Source organism: Musa acuminata, chromosome BXJ3-1, assembly GCF_036884655.1.
Source record: "Musa acuminata AAA Group cultivar baxijiao chromosome BXJ3-1, Cavendish_Baxijiao_AAA, whole genome shotgun sequence".
Classification (NCBI taxonomy): Eukaryota; Viridiplantae; Streptophyta; class Magnoliopsida; order Zingiberales; family Musaceae; genus Musa; species Musa acuminata.
The window spans coordinates 4762086-4783467 of NC_088349.1; the positions used below are offsets into that span (position 1 = coordinate 4762086).

The window sequence follows — 21382 nt, forward strand, 5'->3', positions numbered from 1 at the left end:
CCAAAACCTTCCCAGTCTGAGCGCGTCGCGTACGCTTCCCCAAAGGAGTGACTCATCGCATCCCTGCCATACAACACGGCCCTCTTTACACCTCAACAACAAAGGAAACCAAAGTTATGGGACTCGTGTTTTATACGATCACCCTTGATAGGTGTTAACGGAATCAGTATGCTGCTCTTCGTCTTCGTCCATCTTCCTCTCCTCCTTCTCAGGTGTCGCGCCAGAGACGAAGCAGACTGCGCCGCCTCTACGTCCCACGGGGGTCAGGAGTGCGATTGGGCTGGGATTCAGGCGAATTACTCCCGCTACGCTGTGGCCTAAACGGAGCATGATGTCAACCTGCCCTCCCATGTCCTTTCACTTCGATCTTTCCCGTTCTCAGAACCCACCAATTTTGTTCGCTGCCGTCTTTAAATGGATCACCGACTGGAAGGACGCTCAAAGAAAAGAACACGTGGAACTTTTTCACAAACCTCGTGCCACATGTTGGACACGAGGCTCGCATGGTGGGGATTTGCCTACCACGCTTCCCTGGGCTTTGTCGCGCTCTCGTCCAGTTTACAACCATAAGACCATGTGTATCGGGAACCCGGGCATCATACCATCGGGTCTAATTGATTTAACATAACACATCAAAGCAATTATGAACTTCTCCGGTATGTTTGCACTTTAAACGCCACTTCTTCAACGTCTGGACTTCCCCCGTCTGGTTCTAAAAGAAGATCGTAGAGGAGACGTTCTCGTATCAATAGACCTGCCATGGCTGAAGCTCCTGCTTAGCTGGATAGGCTCGAAAGAACTAACGAGCTTAAGCTTTATATTCTCTTTTTTTAGAGAAGCTGAAGGTGGTCCAAGCTTATCCTTTCCCATAAAACTCTGTTTCACAAGTTTAATTTAGTACGTTCACATAAAAAAGACGTGAAGAGATCACACCATCCTCAAAATATGTAAGCAATAAAAGAACTAATTGTCGAAAACCATTTTAATCAGAAAAACTTCTGTTCAGACATCAATACAAAGATTAAAAAAAAAAACATACGGCCGCTGACAAACATGAAAGGATCTCGGTGGGCTCGAACCACCAGCCTCTCAAGGCATTCAAAAGTACCCGATATTCACTTTCAAATGATTTGAGCGCTCTTGCCATTTTGAGCTTAAAGATCCAACAAGACAACCTGCTGCGAGCCTCACCTACGGATTTTTATCCACCGGTTGAATAGAAATTATTTTTCTATTCCGAGAAAAATAATTTTTCACTTTCACCCCTTCCTCCGATTCACAAAATGACTTCCAACGAACTTGCTCATAATCAAATGCAACAAGAGAAGAATTTAAGTGCAGCTAAACAGCGATTCTTGATTTCATTCTCTTTAAGACACCAACTTTTTGATTTCCAATATTGTTGGCAAATAGATAAAAAAAAAAAAAAAAAGAGTGCCATAACAGAACCAAATAAAAACAGAATAATTCGACTTTAAAAACAATCAAATCATACATTTACATTCATAACAAGTATTTTACTACTGCTTCAAAACAAGCAGCTACCATCATGAACTAATGCATAAAGAATTCACGACAAAAATAGAACTACTTTGGTCTCAAACTAAATTGGTGAAAGCCATCAGTTCATACCAGTCAAACTAAATTATATTAACAGTTAATACCAGTCGATCTCCAGTATCTTCCGGAGAAAGCCATCAAATGACTTGGTCCGGCTTAAAAAGTCAAATTAGCAGAATGGACGTTACATTTGTGACTCCATTTCGCCATTATAACAACATTGCACATACCAATCAGAAGACGCATCAAAAGAAGACCAAATAAAACAACAGCAGCTTCATAAAAAAAACGACACCAAAACTACTGAAAAACAATCTTAAGACAACAATATCTAACCCTCAACAAAGGATAAAACAATTAGTAGACATTTCAACCCACATAAGATTAAAAAGAGTTCATGGTGGTGACCTTTTTCACCACATCAAATTGGCTATAAACAGTGAAAGATAAACGAAGATCATGTTTGCAACAATTCAAGATCATTGACATATTCCTATTCAATGTAACATGAGTCAATGTTGAGAGTTATGTCTGTGCAAAGAGTGGTATATACCTCCCATGGAAGTAAAATCCAAAACACCTAAAAAATTTAGATTAACCAGAAAGCAAATAACCTCGTAAGAGAAAGAGCAACTGGAGAGTAAGAGCAAGGAATCAAGAAACGTCCCATGAGATCACCACCAGAAGCACACAGGGAACCTCTGATAGCCCAATTTATCCATACCGCTAGTTCCTCCGATGCTTAATAACAGCTGGTCACCAAATTCCTTGGAACACTAATAGCCTTCTTCGTCAAGCTCCATGGATCTGAAATAAGCTTCTTTTTCCTCGTACATGCTCCCTAAATGGAAGAAATCTCCAGCTCCTGCAACACAAGAGGCCCAATACAAAAGTACATCGATGTATGGTCATGTTCTTCTGAAAACGAAGATTATTGTCTCTGCTGCAGGTCATTCAAAATCCAGATGACCGAAATCTCAAGTACCAGTGATATTGAAACTACTTCGAAAACAAGAACAGAAAAACGAAATTTCAATTCTCAAACCATAACAACCAGCAATTGGCGATTGACCCTCATCGACTATTCAGGGTTGACGATCTTATACTGAAACGAATACATGAGGATGCAACAATATGGAACCTTACATGGTCCAGTCACAATGTATGAAAGTGTAAATAAGATGCAGCACAATCTTAGTGACACTGACCATTGAAGTAGTATCGACATATCAAATTACCATTGCATGTGGCTACAAATTTGGCTGGAAGCTAATCGCAAAAGGAGAAGGAATGTTGTAATTAAATAAATAATAGAATAACTTAATGTGCTAATCATTAAAGCGGTTGTTTTAAAGTAACTGAGTATACTCAATCTCTCTGGAAAGAGCTGCATAATGTGTCAATGGCTGTTTTAAATGCATGACAGTATCTATGGAAACCCAAAAACAAAATAGACCTCATCACTCCGAAAATGATTTCGTACCAACCCAAATAATGAAGTCTTAAGATATTTAGTGGGGCGACATAACGATATGCGCATGCAAATATGCAGGGGCAAAAAGGAACCGATGACGCAACACCACAAAGTGGAGGAGAACCCAGGGATAAATAACAATACCCCGTGCGATCTCCCCACAAGCACACCCAAAAAAATAAAATTTTATTAAGGATAGGTGACCTGCCATGCGAGCGCACCCAACATGGCAAAGGCCCATATAACAAAGTTCAGTTCCAAATTACCTTCCCTCAATCAATACCCGCTTGTTCCCAGCCACAGGGAATATCATAATTTTACACCTTTAATACGACTTTGGAGAACATAGTCTGACAATCATAAACCGCCCCATGGTTCGAGCTCCTATGTACTTGTAAAAGAGACGTACGATCAACAAAATCCATGGAACACGAACAGTCATCTACCGAACTCCTGATCCAAGAAACATGATCATAGGGCGCCTGAGAAAGAATCTAAGCTAACCTGCAATACGATCCCAAATAGAAAAAAAAAAAAAGACAATCATAATAAATAGTTCGAAGGCTCAGAACAATCATTAAATTGAAAGAAAAAAATTTCCGACAGTGAATATTTGTAATGAAACAAGAAGATGCAAATAAACTGATGAAACTGATAATACTGAAAGAAACCATGTTGGATCTCATGATAACGAAACAAGCCAAAAGATGAATGAACTATGAAAAGGCACAAGTTAGATATATATAAAACAAACCAAAGTTGACCGAGAAATAGCTAGGATCCGTAGATCTAGGCGACGCGATCGTGTGGTGGATGAAACTCTATCTTATGTTTTCAGCCATGGAACTGCTTAACAAGCAGAAAAGAAATCATCCCCTGCCCTGCATACAAGAGTTATGACACGAAATAGCAGCCTCCCATAAAGGATCCGCGCCTCAGATCGATAATCGATGCTTTTGTTGCAGCATACCCATCCAAGTGACAGCAATATAGGAGGAAAGAAATTCACTAACGAATCGACGAGAAACCAGGAGAATCTCAAGGAAAAGCAGATCGGATGAGAGAAATAGTATGGGGATATGATAAAAAGAACCAAAATACAAGACAGAACAAGGGAAGACCTAATCGATACCATCAGGAACACCACGAACTCGAAGATCTGCCAGAAGAAAACAGGTAACACCGGAACGCAGCTTCGCCATGGGAGATCAGCGCGGCCTGCAGAGATGGTGGAGAACGACAACAAACCCTAAGCCAGGTAGCTTCACCATGATAAGAACAGCGCCGACTGCAGCGACGGCGTAAAACGACATCAAACCCTGAGCCTCGTGGTTTCGCCATGGCAGAGCTCCGCCGATTGAAGGGCCGGCGGACAATAACCACAAACCCTGAGACGGAAAAACGCCGCTGGCGGGGGTTCGGATATATAGAGACCGCGGGCAGGAGACCAACGGCTCGATGAACGTGGTGCCATGGGAACGGACTAGATGCATCCACGCGTACTCATATTTATTGGCTCTGACAGCATGGCGGTTCTCGGCTGCGTTGCGTTCACGACAGGACCGAGTTCATTGCGTGACCACACGGAACAACAACGAAAACTAACTGCACCAGCTTTCATTTCACCCGAAATCATACCCGTGTGATGACGGGTGATTCAAGTAGGTCCCACTAAAGAGTCGTTCAACAGTGCCTATGCCTTCCATTGAAGTCAGTTCGCCGAAACCCGAGATTGAACGCCTTTTTAACTTGGAAGAATAAAATTACGCATGCTTGCCATCTAATTTCAACCAAATCATCAAAGCAGGGAAACGTTAGTTGGGTTTGAGTCGATTTATTTATTGCTTTGAGTCGGGTTGTATGAAAGTGAAACTTTAATTGACAGATGCATCACATGAAAGAGGGATATATAATCTCGTCAAGCTTTTTTTTGTCATAAGAAGTATAACATAATTGTGCTTCGTTTGACTATATCTCTATAACATTTGCTCAATTAATCTTATCGTAAAGTATCTTTGGAATAAGACGTTGGTGTATAAAAAATGTTCTATGATAGCCTCTAATTAAATAAAATTTAATGTGAACTCTAATCACATTCCATTGTCGTCTAGTCCGGTTAGGATACCTGGCTTTCACCCAGGCGACCCGGGTTCAAATCCCGGCAATGGAACATGTTTTTATTCAATAGATAAATTATAACTGTATATATTTATTTTGAACCTTATTAATTTAATTATCTCGCTACTCATATATATTATATGTTGAGAATCCAATTAATTGCAAGAAACGTATTGGTCACATGTCAATATCCAGGCTTTTATTCATAAATGTTTCTAATTCATTTTATTTAATGAGAAAAGAATTTATGTAATTGCTTTACAATGTTATATTGTTGGCTTTTACTTTCTTCAGTGAGTTTTTCATCCAATTTGCAGATCATTATCTTGGTTTCTTAATTCACGTGCATTGCACGTGTCAAATGGCTAGTTATAATTAATGGAGCTGCAGGACCGAAACAACTGAGCGCACGCAGCTCTCGCTCCGGCCATCACGGGAAATTACGTCACCCGTGAGATGAAGGACGGCGACGATCTGCTCCCTTCATTTGAGGCCACCGGCGGAGTCGCCTCCGCGATCAGGGTCTCCTCCGCCGCGGACGCTGGCCTCTTCGGTAAGGGCCGCTACAAGTTCTGGGCACTTACGGCCATCCTCCTCCTCGCCTTCTGGTCCATGGTCACCGGCACCGTCACTCTCCGGTGGTCCGCCGGCGACCTCAACCGCCTCGACCGCGACCTCAACGCCCCCATCCACTCCGATCTCGACGCTCTGGTTCGTCCCTGATCTGTCCGGATCTTTGATCTCTTCCTTGAACGTTCTCCTCTTTGACCCTTGGGGTTGCTCGACAGGAGATGGAGGAGAGGGAGAAGGTGGTGAGGCATATGTGGGACGTGTACGCCCACAACCACCGGATCCGGCTGCCGAGGTTCTGGCAGGAGGCGTTCGAGGCAGCCTACGAGGAGCTCGCCGGAGACGATCCCGCCGCCAGGGACGGCGCCATCGCCGAGATCGCTCGAATGTCGGTGCGGATGGTCGATCTGGAGGACCCTGCCCGAAATACCAAGGTAGATACGGGGCAGACCTAGGGTTCCTACCTCTCACCTCTATAGTTCATTTCTCCCCTCTTTCGTGAAATTTCATAAGCAACATGTTTCAAGGACGCTAAAAAGGTTAAATTGTGGTAAATTTAAAGGAATTAGGCTAATCTTTCTCCTCCATCAGCAATAATCTTCTTTCTTCTGTCGAATTTTCCTAAAGATTAACTGTCGGTGGCAAGATTAGGTTAACCTGTAGCTGAGGTCTGAAAAGTTTTCGTCTTTTTTTGCTTCTTTCTTTGATTATTGGCCATGGGGCAAAGATTGGAGGTAATCCGGGTAGGAAGAACTAAATATTAGTTTTGGACTTGGTATAATATACAGTTCTAATGCTGATACAGACATGAGATGATAAGGTTTGTTGTCTTTATATTGAGGGACACCATGATCTATTAGTGCTTACTTTACTCTCATAGGTTAGGTTAATTGTTGATAGGTTAGTGATGTTGCTTTGATCTGGTGGCAACTTGTAAAGGTTTAATTTTTTTTGTCGAGTCCAGTCATTTGCTCTCAATTCCTAGTTACTTTTTTCTCCATTCCTGGAGTGCAAACCAGTAGAAATTTATGAGTTTGATGGTTCTTCTACATATCCTATCATGTGATTTATTACCATTTGCCCAATGGTTGAGTGGATTATTTCTCAATTGTGAAGCAGCTGCTTGTTTGGGTTGTTTGATATGATTCCTTTTTTATAATCTTTTCCTGTATGCTTACTGGAAGACTTGCATTCTTCCAGGCTGCTGAAACAAATAGGAATCAAGGGGTTGGAGGTGCTGAGCTTTCTATGAGGTCGACATCGTTGCCGTCTGTAGAAGCTCGATGATGATCCTACTGCATGTAGCAAACAACAATCTCTAATGACAATTGTTGCTTTGTCAACAACACATGTAAGCAAACTCTCCCAATATTGTTCCTTGCTTTCCAGTAAAAGCTTAGTTTTTTCCCGTCATTTTGTCATAGTGGTTCATGCTCAAGGCAAGGTTTACAAGACATCAAAACTATGTGCCGGTACTAACTAAGCATTATGTTTACTTTTAACTCCTTTTCGTGGTTAGTTTAGCTGCAACTGCTTTGTTCGGAAAAAAAAAATGTCGTGGTACCATTATATCAATGCTTCCATTAATATTTAAAATCCATTGGATGTGAGAGATATTGATGGAAGATGTGTGTCCGGTATCGATAATAATGTCTCAGTTCAGGACTTGTTCTCTTTATCATTAGGTTAATTTTACTGAATATATTGTCTCCGTAGTTCAACATTTTATAGAATTCTCAATTTGGTATTTCAGAACTCTTCCCATCTCAGGCATTAAGATGTCCTTTTTTATATCATATTCTTTCTTTTCTTTCCTGTTGACGACAAGATTTGTTACAATCGGTAAAGAAAACATGTATAAGATTTGTATCTCCCTGTAAATAATTATGTGTATAAATTCCGTCACACATCACCTTGACCTACCATTCCATTAGCTACAAACGGCATGTAATTTAAGCGTTCCTATTTCAGTGGTACAGAGGGGCTGAGTTTGTTATTTGAACTGAGACTATATAATGCATGATGTTGCCCATTGGTGCAGGCCTACTACAATCTTCAACAGCTGCTTGCCCAAGATACAATATTGAAAAGCTTCCAGCTTCTCATCCTTTTGTCTCATCTGTTCTGCCAATGGTTTTGAAGCCATTGTTGTGATTGTTTGAAGTCATCCTCAGGTATTATCCTCAGGTATTTCTAAAACGAAAGACTTTACTTACAGAATAATGAAATGAGATCAAACAAACCACCATTCTCTTCCATCATGCTTTTACCTCATTATTCGGAATTGTTACTCTTGATATCGTTGAGAATCACTTGAAAGAGAAGTATGTCAACTTCTCTTCAAATGCATCTCCATTAATGTGGTGGCTTTACGGATCCAAAGTTCCATCTTTCTGAGTGGTCTTGTGCTGCTTGTTCTTTTCTTCTGTTTCTTCTGCTCCTCCTCGACTCTGTCCTCAAACTATGGAGGATGATGCTGAGACAACCTTGTCGTCGGCCTTTGCGTCTTGGGTCAATCTTTGGCTTCTCCTTCTCCTGTGGAAGACAGACATGTCGTCATTGACATGAGATAAGAGTAAATACAATGGATAGCTCCCATCATCCACCTTCTCATGTGGAAATAGACATCCCTTACCCATAATTGGTGTAAAATTTTCTGCTTCCTTCTTGGATAGATGGTAGAAGGAAAGGGAGGTAACTTAATTGTTATGATAAATATTGAATATTTGATGTGTCGGTGATTCGGAGCTGATGTAACTCATCACAAGCTTTGGTGTTGGAGAGTAGTCAAGTTCAATTGAGTTCGTTCAAAATTATGATAGGGATATGTTCTATAAAGATTTTTTTGATATTTAAATTAATAAATAAATTCGAGGAATTAAGGTTGAGAATAGTATAAGAGAAGTATCGATATGGTTGAGAATAGTATAAGAGAAATGATCAAATAAAATGCTCAAACCCTTGTTCGAGAGTTGATGTAGAGTCAAACGTTTGTCCCATAATTGATTTGCATGAAAACTGAGGTCGGGTGAGAGTATCGATATGGTCCCTCCGATGCTTAAGTCAGTAGCCAACAAGGGTAAAGTAATTTTAATAAATAGTAATTGACCTTGGGTATTTTTTTGGCTCGGTGGGCTTTTTATAGTCGGTTTAACTAGAGAGAAATTCTAGGTGGAATACCCGCTCGGTAACTGTCCCTTGTCCTTCTCGTGCTGATTGGGTTGCCATATGCCGAGCTCTTATTGGGGCAAATATTTTTCTTACGACACATCGAGGGTGGACAACTCAGTTCTTACGACACATCGACGGTGGACAACTCAGTCATCGGTTGATGAAGTAATTCGGTCGATTCCGTCGCTTTGAATGGTGAAGGGTGGACAGCTCGGTTGTTTGGTGGTGGAGTAGCTCAGTCAATCTGTTTTGCTTCGGATAATAGAGGGTGGATAGCTCGGTCATTAGGTGGTGTAACTCAGCGGGATGGCAAAGGTTGGATAGCTCGATCATCAAGAGGTAGAGTAGTTTGTTAGGTCAACCATTGTGCCCTTGTGATCGATGGCCATGGATGGCACAAGGTCACAACTACTCGAGCAACCCAAAGTCACGAATCATAATGCCCGTAGAATCAAGGTGGGGACCCACATCAATCAGTATTGATCGAGTCAAGCATCAAGGTGACCACCGGGCACAAGATTTGCCCACCTTGGAGACAGTCATCCTGCGTCGGTCAAGCCCTCCGCAAGATGATGAGCATCTTGGACTGCATGTTGCCACCCACGACGGTGAAGTGGTTGTAGAGGAAGGACTTGAGGCGGTTCTAGGGTCGTTGGAGGCTGGTGCCATGGAGGAAGCCAGCCAAGGGCAAGCTGGGCATGCAGGAGGCCAGTGGAGGTTGTCGCAGCCTCGATCCTGACAACAGCACTTTCCACAGGAGTAGGGAGTCTCGCCTCTCGAGTTGCATGTCCAGGTGCCATGTGGTTCAAAGGAGGAGTCGACGAAAGAGGGAGGAGAGGAGGCAGACTTGATGATGGGAAGCCATGAGTCGTGGGGCCACTAGAGGACCCACGTCAGGTGATGGTTCTATTGTGGGACAACCGGGGAACCTATGTTGAGCGATGGGTCTGTCGTCAATTCTCCCTCAATCACGATGATTTCACCATGCTCGATAGGGTGTCATCTTCTTTGCCCAATCTGAAACGGGAATGCTCGAGTCCCTCGATCGATCTAGCCATTGTCGATCTACAATGGGGATGCTACGAGGCCCTCTTCGTCGCCCAATCTGCCTTAGACATGCCGAGATGCCATATCGGACGGTGAAAACTTGCCGTCGTTTGCCTTGGACATGCCAAGATGCCAACGTCGGGAAAGATTTTAATCCACTCGTATCAGACATTGGTAGTCATCTATGCCCGACCCGTTGTAGTGGGGCCGAGGGACCCACATTAAGCTATATAAACTTATCTCGAGTCATGGGACCCATTATTGGGCGATGAGATCCTATCTCGTCCGAGTTGCCACTATATCTCCTGATCTGCTCATATTGGGTGGATTACTTTGCTGGATTGTTCAGCCACAAAAACTCGTGATCTGCTCACATTGGACAGATTTGTTGGATCGATCAATCACAAAACTCCTGATCTGCTCACATCGAGTGAATTGGTTTGTTGGACCGATTTGCCCACATTGGGTAACTTGGCTATGGGTTAGCCATTTTGCCCACATCAGGCAGCCTATTGTGGGTCGACTAATCTACTGACCATTGGTAGAATCTTATCTGAATGTTGACCTACCTACAACAAGCAAGTTGGCTTCGTGTTAGAGACGCTTGTGTCCGCAAAGGATGTGTCAGTCATTGAGATGCTTTTAATTTGCGGAGGAGGACACATCGAATGCTCTCACCCACAAAGGATACATTACGTATTAAAGATACGTATGTCCGTAAAAGATGTTGTATTATCGGGATGCTTTTGTCTATAGAAGACACATCAAATGTTTCTTATACTTTCATTGCGAAAGATGCATCAAGACTTAAAGACACTTGTCCACGAAGGACATGTTGACCTTTAGGTAACTTTTTATCTATGGAGGATACATCACATGTCGAAGACACTTATCTCCACAAAGGACACATTGAACATTGGGATGCTTTAAGCCATTTTGGTTGTATTAGTATCAAAGGGAGCACCTCGAGCCATTTCAATTGTATTGTCATTGAAAGGAGTGCTTCAAGCTGTATCGATCGTGCTCTCATCATAGAGAGCCCTTTAAGCTATGTCAATCGCACTATCATCGTAGAGAGCGTTCTAGGCCATGTTAGGCATGCTATCATCATAGTGAGCACCTCGAGTTGTTTTGGTCACACTATTATCGTGGAAAGTACTTCAGACCATGTCGATTGTGCTATTGCATGGAGAGTACTTCAAGTTATGTTACCATACTATTGTTATAGAGAGCACTTTCGATCATGTTAACCATATTGATGTTGTAGAGAGCACTTCGGGCTATGTCAGCCATGCTGTCGTTGTAGAGAATGCTTTGAGTCATGTTGACGTTATAGAGAACACCTTGGGCTATGTCAGTTATGCTATTATCATAGAGAGCACTTTAGTCTGTGTTGACTATGTTGATATTGTAGAGAGTACTTTGGGTCATGTTAGTCGTGTTGTCATCATATAGAGCATCACAAGTTATGCCAATCGTGTTGTCATCATGGAGAGCACTTTGGGTCATGTTGATCACATTATCATCGTAGAGAGCATTTCGGGCCATGTCAGACACGTTGTCATTGTAGAGTGCATTTTGGATCGTGATGACCATATTGTCATCATAGAGAGCATTTTAGGCCATGTCAGTTATAGTGTCTTGGTAGAGAGCATTTCAAGCCACATCGGTTGCACTGTTCTTATAAAGAATGCTTTGATCTATGTCAATCACATTATCACGGGTAGAGTCGAGAGACCCACATTAGGCGATGGGATCCCGTCTCATCCAAGTTGCCACTGTATCTCTCGATTTGCCCAACCAACCAACTACTAGATCTCCTAATAGGCCCACATCAGGTAGGTAATCTACCCACATCGGGTGGATTACTTTGATAGATTGATCAGCCATAAATAATCATGATCTACCCACATCAGATAGATTTGCTAGATGGATTAGTCACGAAACTCCTGATCTACCTACATTCAGTGAATTAGTTTGTTGGGTCAATCTACCCATTTTGAGTAGCCTAGTTCTGGATTGGTCAATTTGCTCACATCAGGCAGCCTACTATGGGTTGACTGATCTACCCACCTCGGGCAAAATCTTATCCGAATGTTGTCCTACCTATATCGGGCAAGTTGGCTTCATGTTAGAGATGCTTGTCTTTGTAAAGGATGTGTCGATCGTTGGGATGCTTTTAGTTTGTAGAGGACGTATTGGATACTCTCACCCACCCACAGAGGACACATCATATATTAAAGATGCCTGTGTCCTGAAAGATGCATTACCAATGGGATGTCTTTTGTCTATGAGGACATATCAGACATTTCATATGCTTTCATTCGCAAAGGATGCATCGAGCATTAAAGACATATGTCAACGAAAGACACATCGATCGTCAGGATGCTTTTTATCTATGGAGGATACATCGCATGTCAGAGACATTTATATCCACGAATAATGCATCGAACGTTGGGATGCTTTGGGTCACTTTACCTGTGTTATCGTTGAAGGGAGCACCTCAGGCCATTTCAACCACATTATCATTAAAAGGAGTGTTTTGGGTCGTATTGATCGTGATGTTGTCATAGCTTTGAGTCATGTTGGTTGTACTATCATCGTGGAGAGTGCTTTTGGGTCATGTCAGTTATGCTATCATCATAATGAGCACCTCGGGTCATAGTGATCATGCTATTATCATGGAAAGCACTTTAAACTATGTTAGTCATGCTATTACATGGAGAGCACTTTGGGCTATGTTGTCGTGTTGCCACTATAGAGAGTGCTTTGAGTCATGGTTATCATGTTGACATCGTAGACCGTCTTGGGTCATATCGGTTGTGTTGTTATTATAAAGAGCACTTCAAGCTATGTTAATTGTATTGATGTCATGGATAGTACTTCAGGTCATGTCAATCATATTGTCACCATAGAGAACATCACGGGTCATGTCGATCGTGTTGTCATCGTGAAGAGAACTTTGAGTCGTGTCGACCATGTTATCATCGTAGAGAGCGTTTTGGGTCATGTCGACTGCACTATTCTCATGGGGAGCACTTCGAGCCATGTTAATCATGTTATCATTGTAGAGAACACTTCGGGTAATTTCAATTGTGCGATTTTATAAAATGCATCAGGTCGTGTCGACCATGCTATGCGTCAAGGGCAATGATATTCTTACAACATAGGCCCTCCCAAAATGATAATGTGAATATCAATGATGCTTGGATCAGGCTAACTCGATTCGAACTCGAGTGCACAAAAAGTTCGATATGACCAAGGGAAAGGCTTAGATGCTTACTCAGTGGCTGATATGAACTTAGACGTACATTCTGCGATCGACATGCACGAAGATCAAGGTCGAGTATAATCCTCGACATGATCTCTTCGACACTCAGGTCATTAACCGAAAAAGGTAAAATAATTTTAGTAAACAATAACTCATCTTGATTTCTATGATCTGATAAATTTTTATTGTTAATTTAACTAGAATATTTACTTAACAATTATCCTATTATCCTCATAATGATTGGGCTGCCATGTGTCGAGCTCTGAATATTTTTCCAATCAGGTAAATAACGATTAAAAAAAAAAACCATATCATCACCCGGTTTTCAATGAAAAAGGCCGGCCTGTTGTCCGCCTTCTTCCATCCTCCACATGCGAACAGTCTAGAAATGAAAGAGGAAAAGAAGGTCAAGAAAGCAATCAAGAGAGCGATGCATCGGATCCGACTCTTCTGCGAAAAGCAAACGAGCCATGGACGCACGCTGAAGCAGTGAATCGAGTCCATAAACAAAAGCAAGGAATGGTGGACATGTCGCACGCACCATCTCGTGATCTTTCCGGTCCACATTTGCATTTACGGTGATCATGTGGTGCTTCGATAGCAGCAGCAGCCCGCCCTTCGCACCATTATGGTGATCGTGTGTGTGGTGGTGCTTCGATAGCAACATCAAGCCTTTGCGCTCATGGTGGAAGGCTTCAGCCTGTTCCGTGCTGCTGCTGTTGTGAGCATTTCGAAGTCCGCCTCCCATCATGCAACATGTTGGATTCTCATCCTCTTCCCAATCGGTAGTTTGACTCTACCTGTAATTTGAAAGGCACAACTACTAATCATGTTACAAGATGGTGGAAAACAAGTGATAATATAGAATTTTAACATCAATTTGATTCAAACTCATTGCATTTTTCTTGAGTCATCAGCAAGAGAGGGACCATTTACGAAGACGAAAAATATCTGCAGCTCATGTCCCACTGTCCCTTTTCTAGCTTTGGTTTGTTTGAGCACAAAAGATGTTCATATCTCGATAAAACCTTCCCATATCAAGCTAATATATATCCATAGACATTTAAAACTCTAAATGTTTGTTTAGTAAGTTATGAATAGAAACATACCTAAAATGACCATTTTATATAACATAATTTTTATACAATGTTTGATGAAAAAATATTCTCTTTAAATAATCTACCGATGCCCAATAAGCATTGAACATAACATGTCTCACAAACTTTTTTGTCATTTCCGAAGTTGACATAACATGCCCAATAAGCGTTAAACGAATTTTGTATATCAAGTACCGATTGATAAAAAATGATAACCGTATCAACAAGAAAGAAAGCTCGATCCCAGTTTTTTATATGTTGTTGGCGGATTGAATAAGCCAAGAAACCAATTAACACCAAGGCCAAGACACGATCTACATGTTGGGAAGAGATCGCTAAAGCAAAGGCACAGTTGGAAAATCATAAGGGACAATCTCACAAAACAGAAGAAGAATTCATCAACCAATTCCTATGTTAACAAGGTGATCAGTGTCAAGGATGATAAGCATGTCATACGACAAAGCCTGATGAGATGAGATTCTAATACTTCCGCTTACGTATCTTAAAGCTCGCTGACCTGATAACATCATCGTCTGTCTTGAGCCTCGACTCGAGAAGAGCCATGGATTCAGGTTTGGTGAAATAGGTGACGAGAAGGTATATGCCATCCAAGTATGTGTTGCTCTCCCCTGCCTTGTTCTTTTTCATTATGCTGTATGCAAGTGGGATCACTCCTCGGTTAAACACTTCCACATACAAACCACCACCTGCGACGAGCAACTGCAGCATGTACCATGATAGAAATTAGCTTAATAACAAAGATCATGTGATGCTAATAGAAAAATCACATGGTTTCGTCATGTTATCATAACTTAAGCAAGCATGCAATGAAGATGACTATCATTTAATAAAAAAAATCCAATTTCAACAGAGACAACCTGAACTTCTCTTAAAACAGGGTTTTATTGAACTCCTCCCTCGAACGTATTTGCAGTTATGTCTAACCAAATAGTCACAGATCAACACATACCAAGACCAGCAATACAAAACAAGTGAGATGGGCGACATGAGTGCAGAATCAACCACAAAATGTTTTCTTGAATAATAAAGGACTGATAAGATACATGCAGAGGACGCAGAGTGGTTGAGACTCCTGGTTTGTTCTTGTTATAAATAGGACCAAGTAGCAAGAAGATGAAATGATGATAATATGAACCAAGTAACATTAGAAAAGCTTTATACCTCCAGTCAGCACATAAAAGAAATAAAATCAGCTATAAATATGATCAGCTGGTAGGATTAGTGATCTTGTTTACAGTCAAGGATGAAAAATAGGCAGCAGGTGTACCCATAGGCGAAGCAATTGATCTTGTTTAGCATGTCAACCATAAAAAAATTCTGAATTGGATGGATTCCATTATATTATTTCACTGTTTCGGACTGTTCCAGAAAACTATTATTTTACCAATGGAACACTTTCGAAAACAAGAAACTCACTTTTATACATGAGCTTAAATGTGAGCAAAAACAGTGTGTGGTGAAATGTAGTCTGTGTAGCTTCCACCACCTTCCAGAAAGGCTTTGTAATGCTGGCAAATGAATAATAATATTTTCATTTCGTAGGTCTTTTCTCAAGGTTTATTTATACAAGAAAAACAATGTGTATCTGAGGAATATATACAGAAAGTTATCTTGAAAAGAAAAGAAGGACAAAGAAGGTCCTACAGTGAAAGGAAAACCACCTTTTTGGAAACTAAATCTATTGTCTGCTGCTTCTCCTTCCCGAAATATTTTACTGAACAAACAAGTAATTAGGATCCATAACATAAAGACATGACAGAGACGAAATATACCAGAGAAATGTGCCTTTCTATTACTTGAGCTTAAAAAGAACAAGAAAACCCCCAAAGAATAGTTAAGCATGTTTTTTTGTCTATCTTAGCATAAACACCATGTTCACACCTAGGCAAATTTTTTGTAACAATGAACTCGAGGATTCTCAATGTGCTCCAAATGTAGATTTCAAAGGATGGCAGCTAAAATGACAATTTACATGAAAGGGAATGCATTTTATTCAACAACTTATTTTCTCTGATTCTGCAATTGGATATTGGGAGGATCTTTAAAAATGAGTATGCCAAGATGATTAGTTCCTGTGTTTTACCTTATTAAGATCATAGTTCGATTTCACACTAAAGTGAAATGTGATGGTCTAGCAAAGGGCACTTTCCTAGAGACACTTATGGCTAAAATAATTATCCTTAATATGTGACAGCACAACCTTTTGTTATAGGACAATAACATGAAGAGTTAAAAGTGATAATGTTTTCTTGATTCCTTAGAACTATCAATGGTTATGAAGGCCAAGAAGAAGGATCTGGCAAAGTATAATCATACGGGTAGTGAAGTTACCAACATGTTGGATATGTTTTACATAAGACCACACACTGGATTGTGAACTGATGTGCACCAAGAAAGCCTATGCTTCCAACGGTCAAATCCACCTTTCATGTGTATGATTTCGTATTATATAGCATTTATACATAACACCATCCAGAGCTAACCTATCTGCTCAGTGCAAAATAGATCGACAGGATCTTTCCACGTGCTCACTTTAGCTTTCATGTGATCAATTATGCACACAATTATTTAATTTTCTAAAGGTAGATAAGAAGACAGATGCTTTAGCAAGGCTCAGCTGAGCTTAATTCTCAAGGGATGTCAACATTTTGTATCTTGTTTAACATATAGCACAAAGCATTTGATAAGTAGTCATTCTCTATTACAACTACAAGGGTTTTTAATACCGTTCCGTACCACCCGGTACGCCAGCTGATCGGCACACGGACCCTCGCTACCAGGCAATATCAGCCTGGCTGCGACAAGGCGAGACGAGGAAGAAGAAGGCGTTCGAAGAAGAGGGAGAAGTGTCGAGAAAGGGTATCGTGAAGTCACCGATGCACCGTCATCAGCGTCTCGATGAACCTGAGCATGTCGAACCTCGGCTCGAACTCGTCTTCCACGCCCTTTCTCAATCCCAATCTAACGTCGAGGAAGTGGGAAAGCTAAAGTTGGACAACAGGGCCGATGTCCCTAAACAAGTCTCTGATCTACTGCTCATTGGCTAAGTAGGGCATCCAGCTCACCACCACCTTGTTGGGATCATACGACTCGCTGTCGCCCGGCACCGCCTCCTCGTCCTCCTGTTCTTCGGCATCTCGCTACAACGGGTTTTCTTCTCGTCCTTGTTCAATGTCCTCCACGAGCGCGACCACTAGCTGCCCCCACTTATCCTTCTTCTTCTTCTTCTTCTTCTTGGTTCTTCGCTTCTTCGCTGCAGCGCCCACTGCCATCGTTCCCTCGATGTCGCAGCTCTTCGCTCCCTCTTCTACAACTATTGATAGGGTTTGGCCCAATATATAAAGGCCAGCGCAAAACACACAAATGTGGCCTTAATGGAAATTTTATATTGCTGTGGTTTTTATATTTAATATAGCTTTGTACTAAAATTAATTTTTATAATTTTTTTAAGCGTACCATTCGGTATGCCGTATCATATCATACCGAGCAAAGCTTGGTACACTAGTACACTGGTACTGTACCATACAATATGGTACGGCATGGTACAACTACAATTTCCATCAAAAGCATATTCTCCTTATGCTTTCTGCATTTAGTCTCTGTTCATAACTTTAATTGCCTCCCTGCAAATTCAATCCACTCTATGAACAATTAGAATCAACCAAATATTATGGTTGAATAGTATTTGTTAAAGACCTCAAACCTTGGTCCTCTATCTAGCTTTTCAAAAATTGCCAACATAGCTACACTACCACACCAACAACTTTTTCCATGGTGTTGTGGGAAACAACTTTGAGCCGTGGCCTCGGGGCCGACGCGGCTCGGTACGGGTCCGGACGACGGGGATCTCCCTGGAGCGTTCCTCGAGCCCGCCGAGGTGGTCGGATGCGGCGGTCCGATTCGGGACGGGGTCAGCCGTCTCCGCTGGAGGAGCCTCCTCGGCTGGGGACGCGCCCCGTCTTCTTTCCTGCACACAGGTCGGGTCAGGAGGCTCGACCCGACCCCTCCGACGATCGAGTGAGTAGATGGTGGAGGGGGTAGGAAGGAGAAGAGTTTGAGGTGTCTCCCTGGTGTGTTATCCCCTTTGTCCTCCACCCGCTCGTTCAAAGTGCGAAGGTATTTATAGGGAGGCTTACTATTTCCTGATGTGCCCGCTTGCAGGGGGCAGGCTGGTTGCGTCTGACATTGGTTTGGCGTGGCGTGAAGAAATGCGCCTTGGCCTGTGTTCCGGTCCGTTTGACCAGGTCTCGTCGCGTCGTCCGAGGAGTGAGGCATCATCTGACGTCAGCCGGGTCTTATCATAATTACTATCCTCATCATATTCCGCCCCGGAAAGAAGCTATGCGTCGGACGTTATAACGGGAGTCTGAGGCATGGCTTCAGCTTTTAGGCGGGCTGGCCGCGAGGGCGCGGTCTGGGGGAGCATGGAGCCGAGGAGCACGACGCATGCGGGCTGGCCGCACAGGCATGTCTCGGGTAGTATAGGGCCGGGGGCGTGAGCCGAGGAGCACGACGTAGGCGGACTGGCCGCACAGGTGTGTCTCGGGGGCATGAAGCCGAGGAGCCGAGGGGCGGACGGCCGAGTAGCCGAGGAGCCGAGTAACATGAGGGCCGAGTAGCACGACGCAGGCGGGCAAGCCGTGCAGGTGTGGTCTCGGGGGCATGAAGCCGAGGAGCACGACGCAGGCGGGCTGGCCGCGTAGGTGTGTCTCGGGAGCATAAGGCCGAGGAACACGACGCAGGCGGGCTGGCCGCGCAGGTGTGTCTCGGGGGCATAAAGCCGAGGAACACGACGCAGGCAGGTTGGCCGTGCAGGTGTGTCTCGGGAGCATGAGCCGAGGAGCATGACGCAGGCGGGCAGGCCGCGCAGGTGTGATCTCGGGCATCATGCGGCCGAGTAGCACGACGCAGGCGGGCGGGCCGCGCAGGTGTGGTCTTGGGGGCATGAAGCCGAGGAACACGACGCAGGCGGGCTGGCCGCGCAGGTGTGTCTCGGGAGCATGAGGCCGAGGAACACGACGCAGGCGGGCTGGCCGCGCAAGTGTGTCTCGGGGGCATGAAGCCGAGGAACACGACGCAGGCGGGCTAGCCGCGCAGGTGTGTCTCGGGAGCATGAGCCGAGGAGCACGACGTAGGCAGGCAGGCCGCGCAGGTGTGGTCTCGAGCATCATGCGGCCGAGTAGCACGACGCAAGTGGGCGGGCCGCGCAGGTGTGTCTCAGGCATCATGCAGCCGAGTAGCACGATGCAGGCGGGCGGGCCACGCAGATGTATCTCGGGGCATGGAGCCGAGGAGTCGATGAGCCGAGTAGCACGACGCAGGCGGGCAGGCCGCGCAGGTGTGGTCTTGGGGGCATGAAGTCGAGGAACACGACGCAGGCGGGCTAGCCGCGCTGAGGTGGACTCGGTAGTCTATAGCCGAGGGACGTGGCTCAGGTCGGGAGGCCGCCCTGAGGGGGGCTCGGCATTCTGCGGCCGAGGGACACGGCTCAAGCGGGAGGTCGCGCTGAGGTGGCCTCGGGTGACACGGGCGTCGAGTCGGCAGGGGCGCCGTCGGGCGGTGACAAACCCGGGTCGTTGAATATTTGCCAATATCGTTCTGAGGTCGTAGCGGGGTATTCGTCACGATGGTCTCCGTACGGGGGATGTTCCCCTAAGGCTTCAGTCGGTTGCGACTTGTCAGCCGTGGGCTCGTCTGAGCCGTGCGGGTGATCACCCGACATTCCGGGCCCTCCTTCTAGCGCCAATCTGTTGTGGGAAACAACTTTGAGCCGTGGCCTCAGGGCCGACGCGGCTCGGTTCGGGTCCGGACGATGGGGATCTCCCTGGGGCGTTCCTCGAGCCCGCTGAGGTGGTCGGATGCGGCGGTCCGATTCGGGACGAGGTCAACCGTCTCCGTTGGAGGGGCCTCCTCGGCTAGGGACGCGCCCCGTCTTCTTTCCTGCACACAAGTCGGGTCGGGAGGCTCGACCCGACCCCTCCGACGATCGAGTGAGTAGATGGTGAAGGGGGTAGGAAGGAGAAGAGTTTGAGGTGTCTCCCCGGTGTGTTCTCCCATCTGTCCTCCACCCGCTCGTTCTGAGTGCGAGGGTATTTATAGGGAGGCTTTCTATTTCCTAATGTGCCCACTTGCAGGGGGCAAGCTGGTTGCATCTGACATTGGTTTGGCGTGGCATGAAGAAATGCGCCTCGGCTTGTGTTTCGATCCGTTTGACCAGGTGACGTCGCGTCGTCCGAGGCGTGAGGCGTCATCTGACGTCAACCGTGTCTTATCATAATTACTATCCTCATCACGTGGAAACACATTTTCCTAGTGCTTTATGCACTTAGTCACTGTTCATTACTTTTTCATTAGTCTAATGTACTTCCTGCAAATGCAATCCACTGTACGAACAATTAAAATCAACCAAAACTTACTGTTAAATGATATCTTCCTAAAAAGCAAAACTCAAATGTTGGCACATCTAGCGAGCTTGTCGAAGATTGTCAATCTAAAACCTTGAAATTTCTTCGTTCAAGTCCTGGTGTTAACATAAATTAGCATTTTACTCTATTCCACTTTATCAACGGCAAATGATGACAGAATACAAATCAAAAGGAAATCGTATCAATTAATAAAGAATAATTAGCATTTCCACGAATTCGAGAACGAAAAGGAAAAAAAGGGAAGAAAAGAATGATCACCTCTTCGTATCGTTGAATAAGGGCAAGGCGTTCGTCCTCGGTCATGTCGGGGCGCAGCACGGCCATAGTCTCATACAGGCGAAGACCCGGAGGGCATTGCGGCTCCTCCTTGTCCCCAAGAGGAGCAGCGGCGGAGAACGCCGAGGGGCCACCACCCTCCTCATCCCCTCCTCCCTCGAAAAAAGAACCCAAGAAATCCAGCGTCAGCGCTCGAATCGAGAGCGTCCGCCGGGAGATCCGGGCCCTGGGAGATGGCTGGAAGTATCGGCATGCGGAGATCGCAACGGAGGAGAGGAACCCTAGAGAAGGAAGAGGAGGACGGAGTTTAGCCGGCGATGGAGAGCGCGAGAGACGAGGCTAAAGAAGCCAT

At 44.3% G+C, this 21382-nt stretch overlaps 1 protein-coding gene, 1 long non-coding RNA gene, 1 other non-coding gene and 1 pseudogene across 4 annotated transcripts; 2 read left to right on the plus strand and 2 right to left on the minus strand.

The window, feature by feature from the left end:
• Positions 1–2000: 2000 nt before the first annotated feature.
• Positions 2001–4492, minus strand: LOC135629341 (uncharacterized). Its single transcript, XR_010493203.1, has 2 exons — positions 3301–4492; positions 2001–2425 (listed from the first exon to the last, which is right to left on the minus strand). It is a non-coding gene; the product is annotated as an uncharacterized LOC135629341 (long non-coding RNA).
• Positions 4493–5130: 638 nt separating this feature from the next.
• Positions 5131–5204, plus strand: TRNAE-UUC (transfer RNA glutamic acid (anticodon UUC)). The gene has a single exon. It is a non-coding gene; the product is annotated as a tRNA-Glu (tRNA).
• A 349-nt stretch (positions 5205–5553) lies between these two features.
• Positions 5554–7978, plus strand: LOC103985884 (uncharacterized). 2 transcript variants are annotated; one of them, XR_671764.3, is made up of 4 exons: positions 5554–5863; positions 5941–6156; positions 6923–7073; positions 7764–7978. XR_671764.3 is itself a non-coding variant. In XM_009403748.3 (3 exons), the coding sequence occupies exons 1-3, from the start codon at positions 5609–5611 to the stop codon at positions 7007–7009; spliced, it is 558 nt and encodes a 185-aa protein (XP_009402023.1). In that variant the 5' UTR covers positions 5554–5608; the 3' UTR covers positions 7010–7224. The 2 variants fall into 2 exon arrangements, 1 of the variants encoding a protein (XP_009402023.1); XM_009403748.3 differs by lacking the exon at positions 7764–7978 and having other exon boundaries at positions 6923–7224.
• A 6059-nt stretch (positions 7979–14037) lies between these two features.
• Positions 14038–21382, minus strand: LOC135628660 (small ribosomal subunit protein bS6c-like; annotated as a pseudogene).

Excerpts from the sequence above, each read along its gene's own strand:
- LOC103985884 (XM_009403748.3), top strand. The coding sequence starts at position 5,609 with ATGAAGGACGGCGACGATCTGCTCCCTTCATTTGAGGCCACCGGCGGA. Across the intron at positions 5,864-5,940 it reads ACTCCGATCTCGACGCTCTG|GAGATGGAGGAGAGGGAGAA; the intron begins GTTCGTCCCTGA and ends GTTGCTCGACAG. Across the intron at positions 6,157-6,922 it reads ACCCTGCCCGAAATACCAAG|GCTGCTGAAACAAATAGGAA; the intron begins GTAGATACGGGG and ends GCATTCTTCCAG.